The 17620-nt window shown below is 43.7% G+C and overlaps 1 protein-coding gene across 1 annotated transcript in view; it reads right to left on the reverse strand.

Moving 5' to 3' along the window:
* Positions 1-17620, reverse strand: part of COL9A3 (collagen type IX alpha 3 chain) — an 88409-nt gene that overhangs the window by 16238 nt on the left and 54551 nt on the right. The window contains exons 17-25 of the mRNA XM_075901075.1: positions 16129-16182; positions 15286-15339; positions 13287-13340; positions 12165-12209; positions 11084-11137; positions 10159-10212; positions 6556-6609; positions 4771-4842; positions 361-396 (exon numbers count right to left, since the gene is read on the reverse strand). Coding sequence (XP_075757190.1) covers positions 361-396; positions 4771-4842; positions 6556-6609; positions 10159-10212; positions 11084-11137; positions 12165-12209; positions 13287-13340; positions 15286-15339; positions 16129-16182 — 477 coding nt within the window. The remainder of the gene's footprint in view (positions 1-360; positions 397-4770; positions 4843-6555; positions 6610-10158; positions 10213-11083; positions 11138-12164; positions 12210-13286; positions 13341-15285; positions 15340-16128; positions 16183-17620) is intronic.

Here is a 17620-nt window from a genome sequence, read left to right on the forward strand (position 1 = left end):
TTCCTACCCACTTCAGAGTCAATCTTTGGGGGGCAAACCCTGCCTGACCATTCCCAGAGGTAGCGCCCCAAAGGCAATAGGCTGACTTGTATGTTTACAGTTCTTGCAGTTTACTTGCCACAACCGTGACTGGACGATAGATACACCAGGCATGGCATTTCAAGATATACAATGTGCACAAACGCGATCAGAAGGAAAAAGGGTTGGCCTGCACCTGCCGCATAACGTGTTCGTGTTCGTGTTCATTGGCAGGAAACCTGATAATGCTGTTGATAAGCTGTGATCAAGCCACACGCCAATCATATTAGTAGACTAAAATGAAAAAATAACCAGAAAAGGAAAGATCAACTCTTGGCTCACCTGGTTACCTTTGGGACCCGAAACTCCACCAGGACCCTGTGAACAGGAAACAGGGAGAAAAAGCACAGAACAGTTATTTCCCCATCCATGCCTAGCACCGTAAGGGGTGGGGAAAATGAATCCGGTAATTGCCAGCTAAGACGAAGAGGCAAGACAGGGAGGACAACTCATCTGTGGTTCAGTTTGTTTTGCAGCAATATTCTGGAGCTGGTGTGGTTCACATGTCTTTCCTGACCATTACAGTACATCTAGGCCAGTGTTTCTCCACCTTTTTTTTTAATAAAGTACCCCCTTTAAAAAAAAATTAAGTACCCTCAGTACCTACAGTTTTCAGATGCACATTTTTTTCTACCATTGCAACACATTTGTTTAAACAACATAATTGTAGCCAGGCGGGTGATGAAATTTGTAGGTGTAAAAAGTACAAAAATAATAAAGCGCTGTGAAACTTAAACCAAAAATTCAGTTTTCTCCAAATTCCAGTTGTGTTGACGTACTCCCCCCACCTTCTCTCGAGTACCCCAAAGGGTACTTGTACCACTGGTTGAGAAACACTGATTGAGGCCACATTGTTCTCCTCTGAACTGGCTCTCCCATCTCAACTCCCTCATAACCCATTCAACCTGCCGCCAAGCAAACGACTTTAATGAAGTGGATCTCAGTGGGCACTTCCCCCTCCCCACCATTCATTCCCTGTGGCCTCTAACACTAGACTTTGATCATTGCAAGGGGGAACGGTTCATTCTGTCCTTGTTAATTCATGAACAAAACTAAAATGTTCTGTGCATTTCATCCTGCCCATCTGACTCAGGGCCAGATTAATTCTTCTGGGCTCCAGGGTGGAGCCAAAATATGGGATTCAGAGTGCGGGAGAGAGCTGTGGGTTGAGACAGGGGGTTGGGTGTGCAAGGGGAAGAGGACGTCAACTGGGGTTGTAGGCTCTGGGATGGAGCTGGGGATGAGGGGTTTAAGATGCAGGAGGGGACTCCAGGGTGGGGCCAAAGGATCTGGAATGTGGGAGAAGGCTCGGGGCAGGAAGGAAGTTAGGTGTAGGAGGGGGTCCAGGGAAGGATGTGAGGGTACAGGGACTGGGTGGAAGTTAGGGTGCAGGAGGGAGCTCTGGGCTGGAGCAGGTGGTTAGGGTTTGGGGCACTTACCTGGGGCAGCTCCCATTTGGTGGTGCAGGTGGCTCTGTGCACTGCCTTGTACTCTCCTGCAGGCACTGCCCCCATGCAGCTCCCATTGGCCTCCATTCCTGGCCAATAGGAGCTGGGAGGGTGGAGGCTACAGGTGAGGGACGTGCGCAAAATGAGCTTCCCGGTCCTTGCAGCTGCAGCCCATGAAGGGAGGGGGAATAGCAGCATATGGAGCTGCCTTCTCCCCCCACCAGGCAGGGTCGGAATGCAGGGGCTTTCGTGGCTGCAGCCCAGGGCCCCAGGCTAAGTGAGCCCAGCACAAATATCTGCAGTTTTGGCACTTATTTGCAAACCCCTCCCTTAGCCCATGGCCCTGAGCTGCAGCCCCTAAAGCCCCTTCCTTTATCCAGCCCTGATCAGACTTGTCAAATTCTACTTCCTTACTCACTCCTGGGCAAGGTTCCGTCCCCTCCTCATCTCCGGGCAAGTAAAAGAGACTTAGATTGTTTATAAGGTAGGAGCGTGGCTTTGTGTTTCAGGACTAGTGAATGTTCATGTCCGTTCTACAAGGCCTCTAACAATATGTCCATTTTCACAAAGGTTTAGGGTTGGCTGTCCCTGACAGAGAAACAAGATTAGGAACTTGCTGGGAAGGGATTCGTCTTGTCTGGTATCCTATTCTAAGTGATAGGATCAGATGTCGATAGGAATAAAAGGATTTTACTTGGTGAACACAGCAGCTGTATTTATCAATGTACAAGTAATTTAGCCAATCTGAAGAAACATCCCAAAAAGCAACCAAGCCTATTTAGCAAACAGAGAAGGAAGCAGTTCATTTGCAGCCCTGGCTATGATTTTGGATCCATCTCACACAGCTGGGAGCAAATTCAAGTTCTGAGTTTGCTGCAATGTGTTGTGGAATGGTTCAATTATTGTAATCTTTGAACAGTGGTTTTATAGAACATTCATCGATTTGGCCGTTGGGAAACGTGATTTTTTTCCCATGGCTCTAGAAATTGTTCTAGCAGAACAATGTGATAGAACACACACACAAGATTAGTGGGCATCATTTCATTTAAGTCAAGCACTAAAGATCCAATTAAAAAACTGAAAGTTCTATTAAAAAAACTTTCCCTATTAAAATAACTCAGAGGTAACAAGCCAGAAGGTAGAAATGCAGAAACAAATTTGGATATTTATAGCTTGTCATTTAAAATGAATCCGTGGCAAATGCAATATTTCCCCCCCAATCCTGTGATAGGGCTGCTACTTTTTAAACAGCTATTTGTTCACTATTCACTCATTTTTAACAGGGCCATAGTTCTAAAGGGATGCGTCGTCTCCAAAAATAACATTTCTCCAACTGCCCAATCAGCGGTCCTTGTTCTCGCAGTCTGACTGCCGTTGTAACTTCCAGACTCATGGCCCCTTCTGACTGGCCCCTTCTGACAGAGAAGCATCATCTCTATATAAGGTTCTTCCAAATCTAACACAGAGACCCATTGTGAAATCCGTGGCGCACAGGGGTGATTATTTACCTAACAGCTGACATGAAGCGAGCCATGGAACACACAGCTACTGTTCTCAGGCAGCAGAAGAGGGAGGGAAATCATTCATTTTTGCCCAGCTGGTTTCTTTTCAATAATTCTATTTAAATCAAACCACTGGATTTTAAATTCTAGCCTATTTAAACCCAGGTATGTTTCAGGTTGAAAAAAAAAAAGGATTTAAAAAAGTCCTAAGCAAATATTCTAAGAAACTAAAATGTAACTTTCCCGTGAGCACAGTGATCTTGCACTTTGATGAGGTCTGCATATCCGGCATGCACAGTAAACCCATTCTGGCTCTGGCTCTATTGCAAACAAATAGTCCAATTTGGTCGAGATAGGCTCTAGAAATCTTGTTGAAATAAACTACTCAGTTTAATCATAGTGGGACTTCTAGGAATGGCGCTGCAGCACTAGAAATGTTGATTAGTTCATGATTTCCTCCCTTTTCCTGCTCTACCTCCTATGACTCAGGGTTGTTGTTCATTTTTAACAATAGGTCAGTGAAAGCCTGATCTGTCATGATCACCTGCTGAAGCTCACATCAAGACGCATAAAGGAATGGTTCTGCTTGTTAATCAGTTGTACCTAAATATCAAGACATAAGAACTTGGCCTCTCTAGATTACTCTTCTGCCTTGCATACTTATGTCCCCCTATGCCATAGTATCTGTGTACCTCCCAATTTGTAATTTATTCTTATGCTCTTGTGAGGCAGGACAGGGCTGTTATCCCCATTTTACAGAAGGGGAATCGAGGTAGAGAAGGCTAGTGACTCACCCAAGGTCACATACAGTCTGCGGTGGAGCAGGGAGTTGAACCCAATCTCTGAAGCACTAGATCGGCTTAGTCTCTTATTTCTATGAGCTGAATGGTGTCATGTGCTTGAATTTCAGCCCCTAAACTCTGCAGGGGAAGTTTTGCACTTGCAGAGGTAAATGTCATTGGATGCCTGTATTTGATCATTCGCAATTGCAGGCCATTGCAAGTCAGCAAGGTAGCATCTAACCACTACTGTTTGCCCCCGCAATTTGTCTTAGTTATCTGTTGCTATAAAAACGAATGCTAGAGGTCGGGTTCAAAATGAGGCACTGAACATTTTAAGGGGAGGGGCTGCCAAGTGCATTGAATATTTGATTTTTGTGTTCCATCGTCTGTCTGGCAGGGAGCAGAAGCTAGTGCAGCTCTGCTAGATTTACTTTTATTCCCAGATGTCAGAGGACACTAGGGACATAGTTGTACCTCTGAAAGATCTGGGGAAAATCCTGATAAATAAACAGATTGGTTTGCTGCATAATCAACACTTAGGGAAAAAGGAGTAAGGGCTAGTACATTAAACCAAGCAGAGACAGGCAGACGCTGCTGACACAGGCCTCAATGGGGAGAATCTGCTATACAGGAAAGTTATTCTGTTTGTCAGAGGTTCCCCATACTTGGTCAGTTTCTCACCCGGAGTGGAAGGAACTGGGTAGGGAGAGGGTACAGAAAGGACAGCTCTCATTCAGACCATCCTCTCAGGAGCAAACCAACTAAAAAATGTTTTTTTAAGACACAAAAAGGTCAAAATCAGAACAAAACTTTTCAATTGACTTGAACCGAAACCGTTTCCAGAATTTTTGGTTCATGAAACTTTTCAAGATTTTGATTTTTCACCCGGATTTGGTACGGAAGCCTTGTTAGAGACCCTAGCTGTATTTGCAGGATGGTAAACATGCCGGCTCTACTTACCCTGTCACCAAATTCCCCACGGATCCCAGTAGGGCCAGGGAGTCCAGGTTCCCCACTGGCACCTTTGCGACCCTATAGAGAAAATAAAACAAAGACAAGAGTCCTTGCACCTGTTAATGACCCAAGAGTTCACCAGATTTAATATCGATTCCCTCAACCAAGCCATTAATTCCCGATTCCCTTTTCCTTCTTTCCTCCCCCAAGTGCCAAACACTATCCCTGTCCTTGCTCTCCTTTCAGCCCTCTGTCCTGCCCTTTTCCTTCCCCGTGTTCTTGCTTGCCGTCCCCACCTTTCCCCTCCAACACCACTTAGAGGGATGGGGAGATGATATTTTGAGGTACTCCAGCCCATCCCCTAGCAGGGCATCAGTGCCATTAGCCCAGGCTGCTTAGCAGCTAGGTTAAGCCATGGGGATGCTCCCCCAGAACCAAATTTGGGAGACAGGAAGCAACGAAAGCTTCAGTAGGACGAGGCTCCCTGGGCCTGGGATGATACAGCCCTTGCTGCTCTGTGGGGTCGGTATCTGGAGAACTGCATGGAAACCATCAGATATTTAATTCCAAGCAGCTTTATAAAAGGCCGTGTGTAAGGCTGGCCTGTGGCTCCTGGAAGACATTTGCACAGCACTGGGAGAGGCCTGGAGAACAGAGGTGGAAGGTGCTGCCGATACGGGAGTGATGGGTGATGCTCCTGAGTGGACAGTTCAGCTGCTCTGGCTCCATGTGGAATCCTGGGGCGGATCTGCACTTGGACGGCTTTGCTGACACCAGATCCACCGCTGCGCCGTGTTGGCAAAGCGCTCCCGGTGGGGATGCACATTTGCCAGCAGAGCTGTCCAGCCCCCGCCTCCTCCGAGTGAATACTGGCAAAAGAGCAGCTTTGCCGGTAAAACGGAGTCTCGGCTTAAGGCTTTTGCTGGCACAGCTCTGTTGGCCTGGGGGCCCAGCTCGTCACCGACATAGTTATGCGGGCTGTAGTTTGGGGTAGACCTGGCCCTAGACGCTTTTTGGCTGGAGAGGGGAGAGTCACTGCCATGTAGTATCATGGGAGTGGGGTGACCGGATTAAAGAAGGGGCACAGAGGATACTCAAGATGAGTGGGTTGGGAATATTCCGATGAAGAAGAATATAAAATGATCAACTCTAAGGGTATGTCTACACTACCACCCTACTTCGAACTAGGATAGTTAATGTAGGCAACCGGAGTTGGAAATGAAGCCTGGGATTTGAATTTCCCGGGCTTCATTTGCATATTGCCGGGCGCCGCCATTTTTAAATGTCCGCTACTTCGGACTCCGTGCCCGAAACTACCACGAGGAGTAACGGTAGTTCGGAATAGGAAGCCTAATCCGAACTACCTAGTTCGTGCCGCGTGTAGCCGCAGGCACGGAGTCCGAACTAGCGGACATTTAAAAATGGCGGCACCCGGCAATATGCAAATGAAGCCCGGGAAATTCAAATCCCGGGCTTCATTTGCAACTCCGGTTGCCTACATTAACCATCCTAGTTCAAACTAGGGTGGTAGTGTAGACATACCCTAAAAGACTTCCTCTGTATCGGTGAATTAAAGAGAGTGTGTGTTTTTGCGGTGGACAGAGTTGTATTTTGGCCACTAGCTCCCCTTTTCTCTGTATTACATCAAAGGAAGCATTAAATAAGTTCTGATTAATTGAAATCCAGGCGCTCCTCTAATCTGTCCTTATCACCCCATTATCTTGTTTGCACAGACGCCTTACGAGGAGAACCTGGTGTGTACTAAATTACCCCGATTGCTCGCTTACTGACCTGAAAGCCTCTTACACCCGGGGCTCCCAATGGGCCTTGTAGACCAAGTGCGCCCTGAGAAAGAGAAGAATAAGCCTCATTCAGAAAGATAATACACAACCAACTGAGTCATTAACACAGTTAAATTGCCTTTGTTGTTACAACAAAAAGCAGGCTGTCTTGGGGAATAGAAGAGGTCCGAATAGTTGTGCTGATGGACGGCCATTATAATGCAGCTTGCTGTATATTGAACTTTATTCCAACAATGAACTTTATTCCATTCCCCATAATGATTATTTGTTTTACTCATTTGATTCATTTGGTGCTTATGGACACAAGGGACTAAGTGACCCTGGCTAGAGAAGGGCACAACAGGACATGTGCACGTATCCCTAGACATGTTTCCCTAGACACACAGCCCTGAGATTATGTCAACACGGACCTGCCACTCCAGTTCTGAATGGATCTAGTTCATTGGCCTGATTCAGCAAGGTGAGGAAGCAGATGCCCGATTTCAAGCACACGACTAATCCCACTAAAATCAATGGGAGCTTTCTGACCACAATATGCTACCTGGTGCTTTTGTGAAGGACACACCTGACCATTCCCTTGAGACTTCCTGGTCACTAAAGGGGGTGGACTTTCAAATAAGCGGCCAAGGATTCCACTCATTATTATTTTTACACCCAGGCAGGAGCTTCATGAGCTGCTATTCTAAATTTCAGGAACAGAGATTCCTTCACCCCTTTTCCAATACACAGATCATTTTGTTCATAGTAGGCTGATGAATATCCTGCTTGGAAAGAAATTTTCCAGGGGGAGAGAAACGGTAGATGGAGATGCAAGCAACTCCAGCACTAACTTGATCACACATATTTAATTGCATGCAGGTTAAGCTAATTAATTTACTGAACCGGTTTCCAACTCTTACTGAATTGTCAGATGATGTTAGGAAGAAAACTGGTAATTAAAGAAACAGACTGCAGGGGTTGGCATTTTGAAAACCCGAGGCCTGTTTCCAGATGTGTTGAGCATCCACCATTACAAAGGAAGCAAATAGGAGCTGCGAGCGTACAGCCCCTCTGAAAGTCAGGCATTTGGTGTCCAACCTGCCCTCTTGAAATAAACATATACAAATACAAAGGCATGATACGGTGCATACATTGGTACATGCAAAACTGGCACTCACATCCATCTGCAGGCACCTTTTACACAAGCAACTTAGGTGAGGCATTTTGAAAATGCAGCCTTTTGCGTTTTCTGTTTTTCCAACTAAAACATTTCTGATTGAAAATGAAGAGCTGTCTACAAGAGTCTAGGCTGTAGTCTACTGAGAGAATAACACACACACACACACAAGATGGTGGATCAACTTTTGAAAGTGCCTAAGTGACTTAGGAGCCTACGACTAAGCAATAAGGCTCTTCTGAAAATGGGACTTTGACTCCAAAGTCACTCGGTACAATTGTCTCAGGACCTATGTCATGTAGGTGCTAAAATCCCATTGTAAAATTAATGGGATTTAGATGGTTCTGATGATTTTGCTTGTAGCTTTGGAAGTATAGAGAACTAGTTCTATTTATTTTCTGACCCATCAATGTTAGTTGCCTCAAGCATATAGGATATTATACAAGTCATGATCGCATACTAGTGTTAAATGGATAAAAATGTAACTGACATCACTCATACACTGGAATAAAGCTACTGTCATTGAGATAAAAATCAGACCTTAGTTCAGTGAAGTACTTAGGCATGTGTCCTTCTTTGCACCTATAAGCAGTCCCACGTCAGTAGGCTATGTAAAACCTTTAGTTTTTTACTCAATAAGATCTGAAGTTAATGGGAGTCCTGCGCTTAACATTGGGCACATGCAGATGTGAATTGCACTTTGGTGCACAGCTCCAGCAAGAGCTGTGGCAGAAGCCAGCAGGGAGCTATTTAAAGAGCTAGTAGGAACCTGGGTTGCAATAGGACAGTAGCTGTAAAAAATTTTAAGTTACTTTCACCACTGGACACATGCTTAAGTACCTTCCTGAATCCGGACCCCGACAAATAGAATTTCACATATGCTACTATTCTCTCTCATTTACATGATCTAACTTCACTTTCTGAGCAATAATTCCCCAATTTAGGTGCAGTGTATTTATTAAAGCAATGCCATTATGCAACTGAAGCAAAGCGAACAAAGTTAATAGGGTAAGTGAAATTCTGCCATGAAAATGGCTTTGAGAGATTCCACCTACATTGTCTTTCAGTGACTCTATGTCAGATTTACTCAGTTTACAACATAAAAAGGAAAAAAAGCCTGTTTTTCTAACTGCCAGGATGACAAACTCATTCGGAAATCTCAAAGTCCAGTTGGATTCTTTCTGGTTTGTGCTTCATTAATGCAATCTATTACTGTGAGACAAATGAAAATCTAGATCAGTCTCCCATAGCTGTGCTGGCGCTGCATGGCTCTCAACCTTCATTTTTTAAAGGAAGAAGACATGACCTAGAATAAACCCAAGCAGCAAATCTAATTAAATAAAATAGTGCCATTTTTATACAGCCACTTTACTGGCTATGATGACACCTCCATGCCTCTCAATTTTTCTTCCTGCTTTCATTTTCTCATTTAACTTTGTAACTGTCTTTCTTGTAGAGCACAGAGCTATAAGTTCCTTTACAAAATAAAGCTGTATGCTACTGAAAATGACCGTTATGTGGCCATGCTTTTAAATAGCCCAAGCCAGACCCTGATCTCCACTGAAGTCAGTGGAGTTACTCTGAAGTCACACGGGCGTAAGTAAAGCCCCATCTAGATTTGAAAAATGAACAGCTGTAACAAAACCAATTTAGTTAAACCCGTAAATTCCCCTAATATAGACACATTTACACCTGTTTAACCCTTGTTTACATAGATTTTGCATAAGGTGATACTAATACAAGTTAGTAGGAATACACATGGGTTAAACTGGTGTTAGTAAACCTGACTTAGAGGTTTGCACCAGTTTGACTTGATCTTGTTAAACCGGTAGACTTTTCTAGTATAGATGAGATCTGAGATGAGAATCCGTCCCTTTCTCAATATATTCCTTTTTATTTTGCTTTGCCAGCTAAATATCTCACAATTTCCCCACCCAATTTTACTTTGAAATGTAAGGACATAAAAACAAATAATTTTTGCATCTCTCAGGTATATTTCCCTTTTCTTGGAAGCTTAAAGAGCAGGTTTTTTTGAAGAATTACATATCTCGTGTTCTGCCCATACAAGAAATCACCTTAGACTTAATTTCAAAAATACTTAAGATAAAAAACTCCTGTAAATTCAGGCCCAGCCACAACAGTTGCACTGGTGGGGTGTAATAGGAAAATAAATGGTGATCTGGAATTTGTAATATTGTGAATGTCAGTTCGCGCTCTCACACTATTTTGGTGACTTCAGTTTGATTACTCCATATTTACACTGAGGTAACAGAGAGGAGACCTTGGCCCTTGTATTTTCAGCTAAAGCCATTGATGTTACGCCAGTAGAAGATGCAGCTTTTTATTTTAGCTTGATAGAGGCTCTGAAGATTGATCACAGAGCTAGGTTTTAAGTACAGAAAGATTTGAAGATTGACAAAGCAATGTTCTACTTACAGATGATCCTCTCAATCCGGGCTCACCTCTCTCACCGGGGACACCAGCATCACCCTATCAACAATATCAGAAAGTCATCTGTGCTGTTTTTCAAGCAGGAATACTTTTACAGTGGGTTGGGAAGTTTGTATTACACAAATATATTATTGGTGCCTCACATCACTGTCAGTTCCTGGGTGTCAGCTATTTAATGAATTATAACAATACTGCCTAGCTGGTATCTAGCACTTGTCATCCACAGAGCTCAAGCACTTTACGAAGGAGGCCAGTATCATTAGCCCCATTTTACAGATTGAGAAACTGAGGCCCAAGATCACCCAGCCACCCAAGAATACAACCAGGGTTTCCTGAATCCCAGTCTAGTGTACTATCCACTTGAGCAGGGGGTTTCAAAGTTGGGTCGTGGGCCTGCCCGGGCAAGCTGCTGGCGAGCCACGAGGTGCTTCATTTATTTAAGCATCCATAGGTAAGGAGCCTCACAGCTCCCATTGGCTGCAGTTTGCTGTTTCCAGCCAAGGGGAGCTGTGGGAAGCAGCGGCCTGGGTCACGCTGCCTCCCTAAATGGGCCTCATTGACCCCAATGCAGCAGGGTAAGTGGTATTTGAGCACAGCAGCTTCTGAAAAACACACATGACTGACGCCCCACATCACACTTGCCAGATACAGTCTCACACAATGTTTCTACATCCACAGGTGAAGGACTGTGTTGTCAGCCCTGTGGGCACAGACTTTTATAGATCTCTGTATACAAACCATATACATATGTGCATGTGCACGTGTGAGGGAGATGTCCATATCGCTTCCTACAGCTATGCCATGCTCAATTGTGCCTGAGAAGCAGCATGGGAGCAAAAGCTTAGTGGTGGAATTTAAGAAGCCCTGAATATTAGATATTGTGATATATATAAGATGTGGAGATACCTACAGGGATACCTGGTTCTCCAGATGGACCTGCCTCTCCCATCTCTCCAGGACTACCCTGTAGGGAAGAGAACAAATGGTCAACTGGCTGGATAAGATAACAAAACAGACTTAAAAGCAGGAATAAAATACCAAGAAGAGTCTTCTTATAGCATATAACTCTATAGATCAGTTTTGCTAAAGCGCGCATGCTCGGACTTCCACTATATTAAGCAACATCGCATGTGGGAGGAATTTCTTCCTGAACACAGTCAGTGAAGAGTGTGCACCCTGATGCATGAGGATTAGTAGTCTTTGTATATAGTAACAATAAGACAGATGCTAAATAGAAAATTGAAATGGTGGGAAAGTCAGAACAAACACACTTCCATGAGCAATTTCATGATAAATTATCTCAGCCTGTTTCAGATTTTCTTTCAACCAACATCGCTGAGATCCAGCAGAATGTCTCAAGGTGTAGGAATGAAATGCACTGTTATAAAGCTTCCATGTAGCTCATTTTGAAGGAGACTGTTGATGCAGATTTACACAGAAAGCTGTTTTACATACATTGTGTGGCAGCTATGCCTCATGACTTCAGGGTGAAAGTTTGGCAGCAGTGAGGCAAATTCCAAAAATTTTGCCACTGGTAGGGTTATCAGAGGCCTCTTTGTGGTTTTTGGAATGGAAGCAATTGTCTAAAGAAACTTTTGTCTTGAGAGAGCTTCACAAATAAACACCTTTGGAGATTGAATTTAATTACCTTCTATTTTGCATTTCAATTTCTCAAAGTCAAATCTCCAAAAGTCCTACTGAGAAACAGCTGAGCAGGTACAATGTGTACAGTGAGCAGAATAGCCATGTTCTGTCACTTCAACAGGTGACTCAAACGGGTCAGTTTAAAAAAAAAAAAGCAGGCCCTGAGCACAAGGACTCAATCCTGTAAATATTTATGCCCATGCTTTCTGCTCTTTAACTTCAGCGAGACCATTCTGGTGCTCAAAATTAAGCACGTGCGTAAATGTTTGCCAGATCAAACCTAAAACTGCAGTGCACTACATTGATACACTTAATAGTTTCCCAGTGAAAATACATCCTTCACTTACTAGTTCACCCTTTGATCCCTTGAGACCTGGTCTTCCAGGTAGCCCCTACAAAAAAAAAAATCATAACAGAAATTGTTCAGTTTGTAGACAATAACAATTACACAATTACTGTCTGATTAAACATACATAGACATTCAGAATCACAGGACATACGTTTCTGTTAGAGACATTTTTTCATGTGAAAACAAGGGTAGACAGTACCAGCTAGTTCATTATTCACAGTGCTACCCATACACCTCCCAATGACAACAATGAGAAAGAAGGCTGAACATGAAACATACAAATAACAACAGTAATTTACACTTACATAGAACCATGATACTGGAAAAGCTTTATAAAACTGGAAAGGGGTAAGTACTTTGATCCTATTTTACTGATGAAGAAATTGAAGACCAGCGATATTAACTAATTTGGCCAATATCTTAGAATAAGTCATCATTCAGAACACTGTAGATTTTAGTTTGCCAACTTCCAATCTATAGCCCTTTAGACCAAGGGATCACTGTCACCATGATACTAAAATTTTTCTTCTTTGTTTTATTTTGAAAATCTTAAGACACAAACTAACACCTTGGCAATGTGCCTAAGGTTTCAGCCACTCCACAGTGCCACTCTGGGAGGTGTGCCATTTTCAACTGAGTCACTTCACACTGACACAGCTGGGCCTGATACCCGAATCTGGAGTGTCATTAGTTGATTATCGCCAACTGCAGGGGAGAGAATCACTCTCTCCTCTCCCTAACAAAGTCTTTTGGCTGCAACGGGATTGGATGAGAAAATTTCTCTTCCATCGTGTTTCTAGCTGTACCGCCGTGGCTTACTTTGCGGCGCTCCCTGATTGCTTCCAATCTGTATAACGTACAGACATCTGTGTTCTCACCATGGGGAGGAAGAGTTTGATTTATGGGCTTAACGGTAGATGGAGAAAACTGGACAGATTTTGAAAAACATCTTGGTGCCTCCCAATGGGAGTTACAAGCGCCAGTGTCTTCCAAAATCTGGCCAAGGTGTGAACAAGCAGCTCTTTGTAGCCTCCAAACTAATCAAAGGACAGAGAAGTATAACTTGCATGTTGGGCAAGATGTTCCGATTCCTTTATGGAAATAATATTGTGACACTCACAGGAAGTCCGTTTGGCCCCTTCTCTCCAGGAACACCAACGCGGCCAGCATCACCCTGTAAACAATGATAGGTTAAGATGGACAATAGACTGATCTGATGCTGTTCACATTAGTCAGGGAAGACTCATCAGCAAACAGGCATTTTACAGTCAGGGTTTATTTCCCATCCACCCACTGTTTGTAGAATCCAGACTCACTTGTGATCTTAGAAAAGCCCCTTTGGAGGAACTGATCCTGTTTATACCCTCTTAGATAACCTGTGCTCCTTTTTACGATTACACCACGCAGGGAGTCACCTAAACCTTCCGACATTTAAGTTCAATGTTCAAAGTTGGATATTTTGGATTGGATTCGCCCTCCGCTAGCCAGCTTCAAGCCGGTGCATCACCATCGGTTTAGTGACTTACTCCTGATTTACATGGTTGTTAGCAGGATCTGAATCAGGCCTTAAATCTTTATCAGGCTTAATACTGTTCCAAGTCACACTTGTGTAAATAAAGAAAAAACTCCCCTGCAATCAATAAAGTTGTAAGCGAGGTCAGAATCAGTCCTCTGCATACATTCCTGGACAGTGATTCTAAGGAGAGTGCACCTGCTAAAATAGGGATGCACATGTTATGTCTGCAAAACCCATGTCTGCAGGCACAAACTGGCATTTGAATCCAAAAGAACCTACTGGAGGTAGGTATTTTTGGGACACTACTCTCAGCCCCATATTTCTCACATGTGAAGGCTGTCCCTTCCCTCCCTTTCCAAGAGAACATCCACCATGCTCTCCTTCAGAAATCTGAACCTCACAGTTACATTTCTAACTCTCTACCCGTAACAACACTTGTAAGTGATGAGAACAAAAGGATGTCTCCACCAACAGCTCTGAAAGGGTATTAACTACTTTTTGTGAGGAGACCCCTTATACTGCAGGTTTCACCACTAATAAGTCGCTTCAGAATTAGTCATTGTGTAATAAGGAGCTGTCACTGGCAATATCAGCTGTTCATTATGTTACACAATCTTTGGGTTTAATTTTGCGTTGGGATTTTTTTTCTCCAGGGTGATCAGTGTGCATTTGCTCTTCACGGAAGTTTATGCTCTAATACCCTAATACATTTCTCACAGGGGTAGCCATATTAGTGTGTAACTTTAAAAAACAATGAGCAGTCCTGTGGCACCTTTGAGACTAACATGTTTGTTAGGTCATGAGCTTTTGTGGGTAAAACCCACTTTATCAGATGAGCTAGAGTGGAAATGACAAAATCCAGGGTTTATATAATAGCAAAAGAAGTTACCTGTCAATACAGTAAACTTCCGATAATCCGGCACCTTTAGGACCCGAGGGGCAGCACTATGGGACCAACCCAGCACCCCAGCTGCTCTGCCCCGGGTGTCCCCAAGTCAGCCACTGCTGAAACTGACCAGCGGCTGACTTGGGGAAGTCTGGGGGCAGAACAGCTGAGGTGCTGCCGGGTTGGTCCCGCAGCGCTGAAGGGCGGCGCTACGGGACCAACCCAGCACCCCAGCTGCTCTGCCCCAGGTGCTCCAAGTCAGCTGCTGCTGTAATCGACCTGCGGCTGACTCCGGGAAGCCCGGGGCAGAGCAGCTCCAATTGTCCGGCTGCCTGGAGCACTTCCAGGTTCCAGGTGGTGCCGGACTAGCAGGAGTGCCGGAGCATTGGATGCCGGACAACTGGAGTTTTACTGTAGTAGGACCAGAGTTAATAAAGTTAATAAGTCAGGCTGGATGTGGCTCACTCATACCATGTGATTTGGAAATGTGAATATCAAAGGCAGGGAAGTTGCCTTTGTAGCGTGTTAACCAGTTAACATAAATTTGTTAGTCTGTTAAAGTGCCACAGAACACCTTGTTCCTTGGTACAGGAAATCTTTCTCCTGAGCCGAAGTCTTCCAAGCTTTTTTTTTCCTCCATGAAAGCCTATACCCTTGCACCATGGATGATAGCACTTGAAATCTTTCTGTGTGGGGTTTAAAGAGGATTCTACAAACCTTCTCACCATCGAGTCCAGGGGTTCCATCTCGTCCATCTTTGCCAGGCATGCCCTGAATAAGCACACGACGCAGCATAAGATTGTGACCCAGACACGATCAATTACAAAATCGCATGCAAAGGTTCAGGAACATGTCAGGATTCGCCAGTCCCTCAGTGCTGAATTACAAAGTCCCTCAAGAGTATTAATGAGCAATAAGTTCCTATAAATCCATCGTTGGTCATAGGTTTCACTAACTTTGGATATATTGTTCCAGGGCATCTATTCTTAACCACAATATAAATTCTAGGTCATAAAAGTTCAGCCCAGATTCTAAATTCCAGAGAACAAAACACAAACAAAGTCCCCAAACACAAACTTCAGAGACCCATTGTTATGGTATCTGACCTTTGTATTTTAAATTGTAAGCCAATTTTACAGGGAATCAATTTGATGTTATTAATTTCAAATGCAGCCTCTAAATTTATCCCTTCCATTTAGAGAGATGTCTGCAGAAATGCTGCTGGGGCATTAAATTGTTTGCGTGTCTGTATGGCCAGAGTGTGCAGCCTTCACTCCCAATAGGGAACAGTCAGGCAAACAGTCCTATCAAGGACCATGGGCCAAATTCACCCATGGGCTAAATTCCAAACTTATTGAGGTCAAACAGAGATTTACCACTGATTTCTACAGAATCAGACCATGAAGAGTTGCATAAAACAGATCCTCAGTGTCCATGTTCAGACAACTTTGAAACATACACCTTGAGGTGGAAACTACATCATACAGGAACAAACATTTGCTGTATTGTTAAATCCTGAACCAGGGAACAGAGAGATTGTAATTTTAAAATCTGACTTACAGGTTCTCCTATGGGCCCCCCAGTCCCTGGTGATCCTTTTGGTCCAGGTCTACCCTAGAAACAAACAAATCATTTATTGCCCAATGCTGGAAATATCCAGAGAAACAGGATAGGTAGCTTTAGGTAAAAGCATTAAATGCATTCAACATTCAAATTTTAACCATATAGGTTCATTTCATTCCATTTGTGTTAGACCTTGAACTATTCACAGAGGATAACTAAGCTCATTTAGAGCACAAGCCCAGTGGAAGATGTGCGCTCATCACATCAGCACCAGCAGCCTGACCCAAATAAGCAAACTCCCATTGACACCAATGGTTGGTGAATCAAGTCCTGAGCCCGCAGGCCCAGACTTTTAAATGTATGTACGTGTTGCTCCGCTTAGTGTTCTTATTAAGGCGTAAGTGACTTAAATGACTAAGTATTTAGGGGTCTAAGTCCCACTGACTTTCAGAGAGACACAGGCTCCTACATCACTTTTGGAAATGGGATGTAGCAGACTAGGTCATTTAAACCTTGTAATACTTAGTAGCAGAATGCTTGACACAGTTAAAAATCTGAATCTTAATGCTCAGCTGTCTCAGAATGGCTGGGAAAATATTCCTGCTTTTCTCCCACTCACTTGAGTCCTGTTTGATGGAAAATATCAAGGATTAAATAACTAGCCTGACCAATGGAACAAGTAAAAGGATTAGGAGGGGGAGTGTAGAAATCTTGCTACACTCTACTCCTCTTCCAGCCTGAAATCAGATTTCAGGCAAAAAGATACACCAAATGATGTAACTGTGCACGAGGTAATATCCTGTCAAAAGCTCTGATCTATGACCAGGTATAATACATGCACACGTGCACTATTTTCCATGAAGAAAATTTGCAAGAGTTTGTTTCTAAAGATCTTTTCTAGATTTGTTCTAGGAGCAGCAATAATTTCCAAACATTCTGATTCATAGAAATAACCACTACAGTTACTTAGCATGTAGCCAGTGATTTTCATTCACAGACCCTAACATGATGTAGAAGGATGAATAGGGATCACCATCCCAATTTTACAAATGGGGAAACTGAGGCAGGGAGGAATTAAAGCCACCCAGAGAGCTGGCAGCAGAACTGGGAACAGAACTATCTTCCATCTCCTGATCATCAGTGGTTGCTACATACAGATACTTCAGAAGGATTTCTTGCAAGGAAGAGATTAAGTTGACCTGTGGCCTGGATCAGTGACGGAACATCTCACAGTGGAAGGTAAATGCTATGTTCTGAGGTCTCTTTGGAGCACAGGGTTGAGCGAAACAAATCCGAGGATTCTCCTTGAATCCATCTGTGTGTCCAGTACCTGAAAGGGCCTCTCAGCCAGAGGCATGAAGGTTCTCAGTTTCTAATCTACCTTGAGATTTTTTTCCCTTCTGCCTGCAAAGTGTCACAAATAGAAGGAAAGAGCCTTCACATGACTGCAAATGCAATTTCTTTGGATACCACGCTCACTATTTTAGGA

Source organism: Pelodiscus sinensis, chromosome 18 (assembly GCF_049634645.1).
Source record: "Pelodiscus sinensis isolate JC-2024 chromosome 18, ASM4963464v1, whole genome shotgun sequence".
Taxonomy (NCBI): Eukaryota; Metazoa; Chordata; order Testudines; family Trionychidae; genus Pelodiscus; species Pelodiscus sinensis.